Here is a 12,654-nt window from a genome sequence, read left to right as displayed (position 1 = left end):
TTAGACCTTTCGAATCAGGAACTTTAGGACTTTTATTAAGCATGGGAAACAAATTGGGGGGGGGGGACCCTTCTCTACTGGTCTGTTTTTGTTTTGTTTTTAATTGTAACAAAAGCTATGGAATCTGCCACTTTAGCCATTGTGAAGGGCGATGACTATATCCACGGGGTTGTACAACCACCACCACTGGATTTTCCAAAACTTCATTGCCCAAAGAGAAGCTCTGCACCCACTAAGCAGTAGCTCTCCACTCCCTTCTCCCCCTTCCCCAAAACACCCCCTCCACCATGGAGTTGGCACCGTCTCTTAACAACCTGCCCGACGGAGAAGAACTGCCCCTGTGGGTTTCCATCACTGTAGCTCTTCACTGGAGAAGACCGGCTCTTCCTTCCCCACCCCTCCCCCTCCAGCCTGTGGTCCCCAGCAGTCTCTGTGCGCTTGCATCTTCTAGAGATTTCCTGTCTCGGGGCTGCTGCCTGGGAGCAGACCACACTGGTCCTTCTGTGTTAGGCGCAGTTCCCTCAGCCTCGTGGTTTCAAGGTCCATCCAGGTGGCAGCCAGTGTCGGGCACTGTTCCTTGTTATGTCTTGCTCCATGGGGCAGCCCGGCCACCTTGTGTCCAGTCATCTGCTGGTGGGCGCGTGAGGCGTGTCCCCTTCTTGGGGCCCGTGACGAACACTGCTGTGAACACCAGGGAACAAGCATCTGTTTGCGTCCCGGCTTTCAAACCTCTTGAGTGTCTACCTGCAACAACAAAAGAATGGAGCTGATTGCTGGGTTAGCTGGTCTGCTGGGTCGTTTTGAATGACCTCCAAATTGTTTCCGCAGATGCTGCCCCGCCATACTTTCCCACACGTCTAGAAACATTTTCATCTTTGAAAGAAAACAAAACACTACTGGGCCCCCGGCTCCTCCATTCCTCTCTTCTAGAACTCCAGCTGTTGGTGTTAGGTGCTGCCAAGTCAGGTCCTCTCCATAGTGACCCTACTATGCACAACAGGGCACCACGCCCCCGCACATTACCAACTGCCCCCGTGCCTGAGCCCATGGCGGCAGCCCCGGAGTGTGCACATCTCCTCGAGGGCCCGCCCCCCCCCCACCCCCGCTCTACCAAGCACGATGTCCTTCTCCAGGGACGGGTCTCTCTGACCACGCATCCATTCTAATTAGATGTGAGCTAAACCATCTCGTTTTTTCATTTATTTCTTTGCCTTCTCTGATTTGTCTGATGGTTAACGGAGGCACGGAACTTGTCATCGGTGGCATGTTTGGTGGCGGTGTCTTATTTTGCAGGTAAGTGCTGCTGCTGCTGCTGCTGCTGCTGCTGCAGAGTGGACTGCTATTTCATGTGGACACCTTGTTCTCTGATCATGGTGTCAACTTTCTCTTGTATGGCGTCACGTGTTGTGAGCATGTGTCTCTCTCTCTCATGATTCTCATGTGGTCATCTGCGGGGTCCAGCATCGCGCTGCCCAGAGCAGTGCCTTCCTCCACGAATGCCCAGTCACTCTCCGTTAAGTAGATGCCTGTACCTGTCAAGCCCCGTCGCTCTGGCTCGGGGCTGTCGAGACACTCCCGACTCTTGTACACATGGAAAGAAGCACTGCACCTCCCCGTTCCGGCCTCGCAGTCGGTCCCATGCCTGTGTCCAGTGTGCGGCCACTGGGTCAGTCTTGCTCACGGAAGGCCTTCCTCTCTGGCATTGACCCTCTACTTTGCCAAGCACGATGCCCTTCTCCAGGGACTGGCTCCTGCGGACGACGTGTTCCAAGCCCCTGAAGAAAGTCTCAACATTCTGACTTCTAAGCTTCTCTTCCCGCAGCCGTGGCCGGTTCCATAGCCTCGTCAGCACCTGACTGATTCCAGAGCACCGATTCTTCTTAGGTCCTCGCCGGTCATCGCCCGGCTTTCCCATGCTTGCGAGGCGGTGGGGCGCACTGTGACTTGGGTCAGCACACCTTGGTCTCCAGGCGGCATCTTCTCCTTTGAGCACATGACAGACAGGTGACAGTGGATTTGCCCATGCCATCCCTGCTCTAATTTCCTGACGGTCGTATCCACGCATGTTGCTGCGGGACCAAGTAAAACGAGCTCCTTGACACCGTCCGTCTCTTTCCAGTCTCTCATGATGTTGCTTATACCCGCTCCCGTGCTGACCCCTCTTCCTCTTCATAGCGCCCGGCTTCTCTCGAATGAGTACGGTGAGAGGATACAGCCCTGACATACCCTCTCCTGGTTTTCAGCCATGCAGTGTTCCTATGGACCGGCGGTCCCTGGGAGCATAATTAAGTGTTCTGGATTCCCATTCCTGCGATGTCGTCCTCACTTGTTAGGACTCACACAGTCACAGCCAATGAAGAGCATCTTTCTGGCATTCTCTGCTTCCGGCCAAGATGTAGCGATACCAACGATGACATCCTTCCTTCTACACCCTCTTCGGAATCCGCCTTGAACTTCCGGCAGCTCCTGGCGATGTCCTGCAGCAAAGTGTCGTGCGTGTGTGAAGCCCCTGGAATCGCTCGGCAGTTCCGGCCTTCTGTGTGATCACCTGACCAGGGCAGGGGCACGTGCGTGGCTCTTTAAGTCGGTGGTCCAGCTAGCTGTCTTGCAGAGTTCTTGGCCTAGATGAGCGGTCACCTGTCCCCGTGTTTGGAAACGTCTACACCGGGATTCCAGCTGTTCCTGGGGCCTATTTTGCAGGGCAGCTTGGATCTGGTCCTTCAGTATCGCTGGCTCTTGAACACATGCTGCTAACTGAAATGACGGCACATCGGTGTGTGAATCAGGTTGACTAGAGAAAGAAGCCCAGGGAGACCCTCACATGCGTACAAGAAAGAGCTTTATTTACAAGAGCAATCGCATATTGAGAAAACATCCCAGCCCAGTCCAGATCAAGTCCATAAATCCGGTATTAGCCCATATGTCTGATACCAATCCATAAATTCCTCTTCAGACGCATGCAGCCATGCAGTAACGCCGAATGCAGGAAGATCACAGGCCAGTGGGTGGAAAGTATTACGGATCCAGTGGTGATGGAAGCATCTCAGCGCTGGCAGGGGTCTCCACATGGCTCCTCCAGCTCCAGGACTCTAGCATAGTTCCATGTGTCTTGTCAGCAGGAGTTGTGTGTCTGTCCCGCCTCCAGTGGGCTATTTATCTTCATGGCGCCTCCAAATGAGGTCATTAGGCTGAGACCTGATGGACAGGCTAAACTCCACCCCTTCACTCTCCGTAGTCTCACGTTGGCAGCAGACTGGGTAACGGCCACAATCGGATAGTGCTTTGTGATGCATGCTTTTCCGCATTCCCGAGTTTGCCCACAGAATCTTACAAGCTCTCACTTTTAGGCTTGAACTTTCTCTTCATGTCTTTCAGCTTGAGAAATGCCCAGGGTGGGTCCTTCCTTTTGGTGTTCTACCTTCAAGTCTTCATATGCTGCATTCTAAGCCTTGAGTCGCGCCTCGAGCTGCTCTTTAACATCTTCTCTTCTGAGGGCCCCTCCTTCGCTCTTTCTTCCATTCACTTCAGCCGCGCTGCACTCAAGAGCAAGGTTCAGATCTCTTCGGACATCCCTGTTGGTCCTTCCCGTCTTTCTAAGGGCTTTTCGGTTTCTTTGGGTGTGGTGTTCGCAAGTCATCTCACAACATGCCTTGGTCCCTCTCTCGCTGATGCCAGATGCATCAGATCTGTTCCTGGGGATGATCTCTGGATGCAGGTGGAATACACTCAGGGTTCTCTTTTGGTTCTTGTGGACTTGGTTTCATTTTTTTTCAGCTGCAACCTGAACTTGCATGTGAGCATCTGATGGCCTGCTCCACACTAGTCCCCTGGCCTCGCTCTGACTGATGGTATTGAGCGCCTCTGTCATCTCTCTCTGCAGATGTAGGTGATTGATTTGATTCCTGTGTGTCCCACCAGGTGACGCTCACCTATGCAGCCTGAGTTCATGCTCTTGCCACAGCCTATCGTGCTAACCTTGACTTTGTTTCTATCACCAAGGCCATATTTTCCAACTGCTAAGCCTTCTTCGCTAGAGCCCTGGGGATGTCGTAGTAGGTCATGGGTTTGGTACTAACCACGAGGTTAGCAGTTCAAATCCACCGGTTGCTCCGTGAGGGACACTGAGGCTCTCTACTGTAGTAAAGCGTTACCTTCTCAGAAACCCACAGGGGCAGCGCTACCATGTTCTAGAGAGTTGCCATGAGTCAGCATCGCCTTGATGGCAGTGTGTGTTCATCTGGGTAGACGAGAGAAACAAACCCAGGGCGACACATATGTGTACAAGAAAGAGCGGTTGAATATTGAGAAAACATGCCAGCCCAGTCTGGATCAAGTCCATAAGTCTGATATTAGCCCATATGTCCAATATCAATCTATAAAGCCCTCTTCAGACTCATGCCACACATGAAGGTGACTCCAAGTGCAGGAAGATCACAGGCCAGTGGGTGGGAAGTCTTGTGGATCCGGTGGTGTTATAAGCAACCCACACTGGCCTGGGTCTCCACATGGCTTCTCCGGCTCCAGAGGTCTTATCAGCTGCGATGTCTCCCAGGGAGTGAGGAGAAAGAGTGTCTCCCACCTCCAAGGAGGAAGACAGGAGTTCCCAGACTCCTCAGTAGACGGCCATGGCCATACAGAGACCTCATTGACAGGCTAGACCCCTACACTCTGAATCCTCAAATTGCCACCAGATTATGTAGCTTCCACACAGTGAGTTGGGTTTTGATTTGAAATCTGCCTTTGTTTCTAACTTTCACATTCCAATCGCCAATATCTATCAGTGCAAAGAAAACAAAAAAAGTCTTCATTTCCTCAGCGCGGCATTAGTGCTCGGTGCATAAATTTAAACACTAGTTAGTCCTGTCAACTGCTCGCTGTTGAACTGTAGGGATATGATTCCGTCGCTGGTGTTTTAATCAGGAACGGGATGCCGTTCCTTCTAATGTGTCCTTCCCAGCAGAGCAGACCCAATTATTGTCGATGACAGCCCATTTCCACTCACTTGTGCCTGGGATTTCAATCTTTATGCATTCCATTTCATATTTTTAAATCATTCTACAGCTCTTATAACATTCCATACATCAGTCGTATCAAGCATATTTGTACATATGTTGCCATCATCATTTCCAAAACATTCTCTACTTGAGCCCTTGGTATCAGCTCCTCTTTTTTGCCCCTCCCTCCCCCACCTTCCCACCTTCGTGAATCCTTGATCGGTTATATGTGGTCATTATTATTTCATATCTTACACTGCCCGTTGTCTCCGTCCACTTCATTTGTGATGGCTTCTAGTTTCCTAGATTCAATGTAACCCATTCCATGTTCTGATTTCTCATGGATGTTTGCAGCTGTGTCTTCTCGGCGTTTCTCCCTTGGGCTTGCCCTTACTTTCCCGTATGGTCACCGATGCATTTGAAAGACACAGAAACAGGTATAAGCGTTTATTATGGAAAATCCCAACACGCCGAGTCAGACAATCAGCCCTCCTGAACCCACGGGACAGCAAGTCACCAGTCCCATTTTTTCCGTGTCTCCCCCCCACCCTCCCGTCCCACCCCGAGGACTAGGATGTTCGCCCTAGACAGCACGTTGTGTCATCGGTATCTTTGACGGTCTTACTCATTCCAAGGTAGGGATCTCCTTCATAGGTTGATGTAGACTGTCTTCACACTTAAAAGAAGAATCCTGATCTCCTCAGCTGTAGGAGCCCTAGTGGTGTCGTGGTTCCACATTGGGCTTCAAGACAAAAGGTCAGCAGTTCGAAACCATGAGCTGCTTCTTGGGAGAAAGTCGAGGCTTCCTACTCCCATAAAGAGTCGCCTTCTCTGACTCCCACAGGAGCGCTATTCTGCCCTGGGAGCCAGAATCAATGGGATAGCAGGGGGGTGTTTGAGATTGGTCAGCTTTAGGCGGCTTTGTGCAGGAGAAAACTTGCTTGTGGGCCATAGGCCTTATTTTGGAAGCCACTCTCTTCTTGCGCTTGAGAGTGGCCTCAGAGACTGTGTCCGGTCTAAGATTTGAAGAATATCCCCGGGCCTTGGTCCCTGGAGTCCCGGTCTCAGCGGCACAGCAAGTGGGGTTTTTGAAGAATTTGGCTTCTGCTCCCATCCTACCAGGACCTTCTTCTGCCCCAGAGTCTCACCAAATTTCTGCCTGCCTGCCTGCAGTGGTCCCTGTGCCGGCCTCCTTTCAAACTGGACCTGTGGAGTCAGGAGTCCGTCGCTGTTTAATTGAGTTCTGTCTGAAGGTTATGTAAGGCCCTGACCAGGCTCCACATTCAAAGCAGTACCTAAGCGATGGTCCACAGAGCCCAGCAACCCTGGCCTCTGGGAGGGACCTGCCGACAGGCGGGGGGGGGGGGCCTGAGCACTTTCTCTCTAGGGCCTTCTCTCGATTTAGAGCAGGGGTGTCAGACTGGCAGCCCGTGGGCCACATGTGGCCCTCAAGGTAATTTTTTGTGGCCCATGATGCTCTGAAATAAAATGAAAATAGAAAAATTATTATGAAAAAAATAGCGCTTAAGGGAGACCGAGGCCATACCGTACACACAATTCCCTCCTTACATTTTATTTCAGGACACTCTGCTTTAGAGGATGCCCTGCCACCTGAAGGTAGCTCCCAGAGCACCTCCATGTTCCCCCAAGTTGGTTTCCCCACATGTGCCTCCAGTCAGCTGGCCTCTCCAGGCGGGAACAGGTGTCGGGGGCAGGGGACTGCTAGTCCATTGCTATACAAATAGATTTTCCCCCCAATTTTTGAATGGGAACCTTTTTAGCGCAGCTCTCTGGGGGTCTTCGAGCAGGAGTGGCCTCACAGCCAGAAAGGGAAGGCTCCACTTTCCCGTCATCATTAGAAAAGAGCCTGCCCTGATTCAAAGACCATGCCGGCACCACTCAGCCCATGGTAGCCCCTGGGTTCCGGGCACTATCCTGGAGACTCAGGTCTCTGCTGGACACCAAGTGCCATTCTGGGCATGGGAGAGCCCCTAGATGCTGGGCGCTGTCTTTAACCTGAAGTCCAGTGGGCTCCAGGCACTGTCCCGGGGATGCAGGTGCCCACTGACCATGGCGTGCTTGCTGTTCTGAGCAGGTGGGCCCTGGGCTCCGTCGTAGGGATGCAAGCGTCTGCTGAACCCGGGCCAGTGTGGAATGCAGGGGCTGCCAAATGTCCTGGGGACACGGCGGTGAGCAGAGTGGACACTGCTTTGCAGAAGCTGGAAGCACAGAGAGGCCTGAGCAGAAACTGTGAGGGGAGCGGAGCTGCCAGCCTCTCCCCGCCCCCACCCTACTCCTGTTCTGACACAGATCAGCAGTACTGTGGGGGTAAGCCCTGACCTCCTGCCCGGCTGTGTTTCAGGCATTCTCTATGGCACCATGACCATGGAGCTGGGTGGCAAAGTGACCATTGAGTGTGGCAAGAACAACCTCCGAGTGGAGCTGGAATTCAAGCTCAAGGTAGACTGGCCCTGCCCTCACCCAGGGGGCCCCCTGATGCACACATAAGGCCTCCACATAGGACTGGAGGGGCTTAGGGTGAGAGGCTTAAAGGCCAGGAACCCTGGTGACCTTGACCACAAGCTGCTGTGCCAGTGAGCAAGTCCACAAGGAGTTGAGGGTCCAGCCCCAGCCCTCTGTGCTGGGCTCACCCTGCTCCCTGTCCCTCCCTGATGCTGCCCTGAGGCCACACCCCTGACCACGAGCCCGGTGTCCCTGCAGCCTTTCTTTGGGGGCAGCACGGCCATCAACCAGATCTCTGGCCAGATCACCGCAGGAGAGGAGGTGCTCGCTAGGCTCTCTGGCCACTGGGTAAGGCACACCCGGGTGGGCGGGGCACTGGGCCGGGTCTGCAGCGCCGGTCCTTCGCTGCTGACCCGCCACCTCCTGGCAGGACCGAGAAGTCTTCATCAGGGAGGAGGGCAGCGGGGTCCAGGAGCTCTTCTGGAACCCTACTGCGGAGGTGCGCGCACAGAGGCTGACGTACCACACGGTGCTGCTGGAGGAGCAGTCGGAGCTGGAGTCTGAGCGGTGAGACCACAGAATCGGACCCTCAGGGCAGATGACATGGGGTGTGGACTGCGGCAAGGGAGCATGGGGCTGGAGAGGCGCCGGCTTGGCCCTGACTGCCCCGGCTCTGCAGACTGACCCCCTGAGGGTCTCAGAGCCTGCGGCCACAGACCAGGGCTCAGTATAGAAAGGGGTAGTGAGCTTTCAGTCAGGGGTGGCAACCAAGCCCCGAACTCTGAGCCCGGATCTTAGTCCACTGTCTGGCCCTAGGCTTTGGCTGCAGGTCAGCAGGGCCATCAGCGAGGGCGACCAGCAGAGGGCCACCCAGGAGAAGTTCGTCCTGGAGGAAGCACAGCGGAGGCGTGCCCTGAGGCGCCAGCAGGCCTGCGCACCCTGGACACCACAGCTCTTCTGCCTGGACCCCGCCACGCAAGAGTGGCGCTACCTCCACGAGGAGTGAGCTCTGCACCCCCCCCACTTCAGCCCCTCGCCCTGGAGGATGAGGGAGGGGGCGCGGCCAGGCAGGGGTCCTTCCTCCGGCCAGCACCAGGGATCCTGCCATGATATCCCCTGGGGGCTTCCGGGGCCGAGAGCAGGGATGGTCCCTCGCCTCAGCTGACCACCGCCCTCTGGCCTCTAGCCACAGCCCCTGGGACCCCGAGAAGGACGTCGCTCAGTTTGAGCAGGACTGTGTTCTGCACACACTGCGGAGGGGGTCGCGCCAGAGCCGCCCCCTGCACAGCCCTGGGCCGGGGCACAAGGTCAGCCCCTGCGCATGCCAGTGCACGCCCCTCGTGCCGGGATGGGAGGGGCTAGGGTTTGCCCGAGAGGGCCTGGGAGATTGGGGTGCGGGAGGGAGTGGGAGGTTGAAAGGGAGGCAACTTGGACAAACTCCAGGGGGCGGCTGGGGTGGTGTGGGGCGGGGCGGCCGCTGGGATCTGGGAGCCATGGCCATGCCAGAGGCAGCCACCAGTGGCCGTGTGTGCCCACAGCTGAGCCGCGCCTCTAGGATCCTGGCCACAGGGCCAACCAGACTGATCACTATTCCCAGGAACCCGAGGGCTGCATGCGCGCCCGGGCAAGGAAACGCTCTACTCTCATGGGGGGCTTCTTCCACTCATGGGTCCCAGAGATTAGGACCAGCCCTTGGACCCTGCCACACTAGCTCACAGCCAGACCACCTCCACTGCCACCCTTCTGCGTTAACACACGCCCTCTCTACATACTGGGACGGGGGAAGTCAGTAGCTTGTCATCACTAATGAGGAAACAGGCACGGCCAGGCGAAGCCCAGTCCCGACCAGCTCTGCATGTAGACCCTTCTAGAATTGTCTTGCGCACAGTGGGTGCCCTGGGTGCTATCGCCCCTCCAAAGCAGAAGGGAATGTGGAGTGGGGTTGGGGGCGCTGCTCGTTCACCAGGGCCCTCTGCCTGTAGGGGTCTGGCCTCGACCGCTCACTCCGCAAGGCCAGCGACCAGCCGTCCAGCCACAGCCAAACCCCCGAGAGCAGCGGCTCCACACCGGAGTCGTGCCCGGAGCTCTCGGACATGGACTCCGACTCCCCTCCAGGTGAGGCTGGCGGGCTGGGAGGGAAGTCAAGGTTGGGGATGGCTGGGGTGGGAGATCCAGGGATGCCCCTTCCCTGCTGTGTAGTGGTTGGGAAGTCCCTCCCCCGCTCGGCCTCGCCCTTGCACCTCCAGAGACCCTGTGGGACCCAGCCTCATGAGGGAGGGTGAGAAGGGGGTGTCTCCCAGGTAAAACCAAAGTCACAGTGTCCCTAGAGCACAGAGTAGAAGTACCCTGTGGTTTCCCAGGTGTAGCTCTTGACAGAAGTAGAGACTCTTCCTCCCTGAAAGCAGATGGGGGTTTTCAACAGTGGACCTTGTGGATAGCAGCAACACATACATTACCACACCCAGGCTAGCGATACCCCGCCCTGCTGCCAGGGGAAGTACCTTTTTTAGCTGGCAGGGAGGCAGAGGGAGAAGTGGGAGCGGGGCATACTTGTGATCTAGCCCCTTGTCTGCCCTGAGTGCCCCCTTCCCTCAGTGCGGCTCCCCCTCCCCTGGCCCTCGGCCCTCAGCTCACTCCCATGCCCACTGGTCTCAGGTTGCGGGAGCCTGTGCGCACGGTGTGGGAAGGAGGCCAGACGGCTGCAGACACTGCATGAGGCCGTGGTGGCCATCCGGGGGGCCCAGCAGGAACTGCACAGGTGAGCGAGGAGGCTGAGACCCTCTCCCAGCCGGACACAGCACACGGGTGCTGGACTTTCAGGCCAAGGGCCTCTACTTGGGGGCCAGGTTCCAGGGCAGGGGCCCAGTGAGCGGGAGATCTTCAGCACTTGAGTGAGGGCGCAGTTAGGTGCAGGCTGGACTTCGAGGCAGATGAACAAGTAAGCTCTAGGCCTCAGGGACAGAGCTGGGCTGAGCGTGGGCTAATGGTGGCCCCAGAGGGACAGACATACCCAGCACCCAGGGTACCAGCCAGCTTTGGCTCCAAAGAGGACGGACTGTCCAGATGATCAGGATGGTGATTGGGCAGTGGAGTGTGGTCAGGGAGGGCTTCCAGGAGGAGGTGGCCATGAAGTCTAGAGGAGGGAAGGTGGAGTCTGAAGGTGAAACGGATGATGGGGGCCACAGGCTGAACAGTGTGGTGGGAGCCCAGGTGAGGTCGTGGGGAGGAGCTGGGGGTTGAGGGGGGCATTGTTTAGAGGAGTCACCAGTGCCCAAGAAGTGTCCCCAAGGAGGGACTGAGGCCATCTACTAAGCCCTGAGCCTCCCCTCACCTGGAAGATATGTCAGGCGAGCTAGCCCCGTGTAGACAAAGAACCTGGGAGCCCCTGTAGCCCCCCCCCCCACACATCACCTTGAGGTGTCCCTCTGTGCCTAGCTCATGGTCAGGCACCCCAGGGAGTAGGACGGTGGGGTGCCTAAGATAGCCTACCTGTCTCACAGGCACCTCGCGGCCATGCTGACCTGCGCCATGCAGACCCCACCCGCGCCAGCCCCCAGCCTCCTGCAGAGCCCACGCACCTGGGTCCTGCTCTGCGCACTCCTTGCCTGTCAGCTGCTCATCAACTCCGTCCTTAAATGAGGCCTGAGCTGTGACACTGGCAGACCTGGCAGCCCACCTGGCCCAGGCACCAGCACTTTCGCCAGCCAGTTCAGGCCTGTGGGCCAGAGGACTTCCGATGGACTGGGCCCATGGCACTGGGCTCCCCCTGGAGAGACTGGCAGCCCCAAAGTCGCAGCCGCCCAGCCTTAATGCTCAAGCCAAATGCAGCTCAGAGTGAGCGCCACACCCCTGGGGCAAGATGATGGCTGCCAGGGACCTGGGCAGAGGAGTGTCATCTGGGTGCCAGGCGTGCTTTGAGTGACCCGGGGTCCCAGGGTGCACAGAGGCTCACACACCCTGAAGCTTGGGCTTCCCCTCTGAGGTGAGGCTCAGGAGGAGGGTGCTGCCCACCCCCAGGGCGCTTGAGTTTCATGGGGCCCAAGTCGGTGGGGGACCCAGTCGGCACCAGCAGGGCCCCGCACCCTATGGCTGTTCCTGCCCGTTGGTAACAGCAGACATGTGCCAAGGTGAGGGTGGGGTAAGCAGATGTGTGTGCCTTGGGGTCACCAGGGGCCTCAAGGACAGTCTACTCTGGGAGGCCACTGTCTTCCTGTCGGACACCTTTGTCATCAATGTCGTAGCATTGTGAGTCTCCCAACCTGGCCTCCTTCCCTGCCTGAACGCGCGTGTGTGTGTGTCCACATGTGCTTATGCTCATGTGAGTGTGTCCATGTGTACGTGTGTGCGCATGTGTGCATATGCACCTGTGAATGTGTGCATGTGCATGAGTGAGTTTGGAAATGTGTGTGCATATGCACGTGTGAGTGTGGGGGGGGCACTGTACATGTGGAAGAGTGTGAGGAGATGTGTGCATGGGTGATGCACCTGAGCAAACATGAACATGTGTGTACACCTGCAGAGCCTTCACGCTGCACAGTGGCCAAGCCTCTAAGGAGACTGATGTCACTTCCTATTGGTTGGGGTCCATGGTCTTCCCTCATCCACCCCGATACCCCGAAACTCATGTATTCCACACAACAAAATAAACCGAGACACATGTTGCCTGCTCTGTTTTTTATCTTCTGGGACTCTGGAAAAGGACTTCTGAGGAACCCCCAGGCCTTGGGGGTTCTTGGGGAACTCAAGTACACCCTCCGGGCAGGGGTGCTGGGGCAGATCACAGAGGGAATCTGGAGAGGGGGAGGGTCTGAGGCAGGGTTTCAGGACTAGATCTGGAGGGGGAGGAGCTGAGGGAGGGCCTAAGAAATGGAGAGGAGAGTGGCTTATGGAGAGGGGAGGTGCTAAGGGAAGGGCCTATGCCCACAGGGAGGGGAGAGGCTGAGGGCCTGGCCTTAGAGAAAGGGATGGACAGGCTGGGAGGGGTCCCTTGGGGAGCCACAGGGGAGGGGGCTGTGGGGACCAGGCCCAGCTTTTGAGGCTGAGGCTGCTGGGGAGTTTCCACTCAGTAAAAAAGTAGCTCCCCAACTCCGCAAGGGCAGTTCCCTCCTGCCCGATAGAGTGAATAGCGATGGGAATCCACTCAGGGGTCTCTCCTGGGGCCTGCAAAACATCACAGGAAGAGGAGGTCATCAGGGGT

At 56.6% G+C, this 12,654-nt stretch overlaps 1 protein-coding gene across 2 annotated transcripts in view; it reads left to right on the top strand.

Annotated features, from left to right (window-relative positions):
- The window catches only part of OSBPL5 (oxysterol binding protein like 5), a 55,772-nt gene extending 43,654 nt beyond the window's left edge, over positions 1 to 12,118 (top strand). The window contains exons 15-22 of one of the 2 annotated variants that reach the window (XM_075545221.1): positions 7,357 to 7,454; positions 7,716 to 7,805; positions 7,888 to 8,024; positions 8,274 to 8,459; positions 8,644 to 8,764; positions 9,440 to 9,572; positions 10,113 to 10,215; positions 10,958 to 12,118. In XM_075545221.1, the coding sequence (XP_075401336.1) occupies positions 7,357 to 7,454; positions 7,716 to 7,805; positions 7,888 to 8,024; positions 8,274 to 8,459; positions 8,644 to 8,764; positions 9,440 to 9,572; positions 10,113 to 10,215; positions 10,958 to 11,096 (1,007 nt within the window). In that variant the 3' untranslated portion in view covers positions 11,097 to 12,118. The remainder of the gene's footprint in view (positions 1 to 7,356; positions 7,455 to 7,715; positions 7,806 to 7,887; positions 8,025 to 8,273; positions 8,460 to 8,643; positions 8,765 to 9,439; positions 9,573 to 10,112; positions 10,216 to 10,957) is intronic. The other variant, XM_075545222.1, reaches the window with a different exon arrangement.
- Positions 12,119 to 12,654: the final 536 nt, after the last annotated feature.

Source organism: Tenrec ecaudatus, chromosome 4 (assembly GCF_050624435.1).
Source record: "Tenrec ecaudatus isolate mTenEca1 chromosome 4, mTenEca1.hap1, whole genome shotgun sequence".
NCBI classification, from domain to species: domain Eukaryota; kingdom Metazoa; phylum Chordata; class Mammalia; order Afrosoricida; family Tenrecidae; genus Tenrec; species Tenrec ecaudatus.
This window is presented reverse-complemented; position numbering and strand designations above follow the sequence as displayed.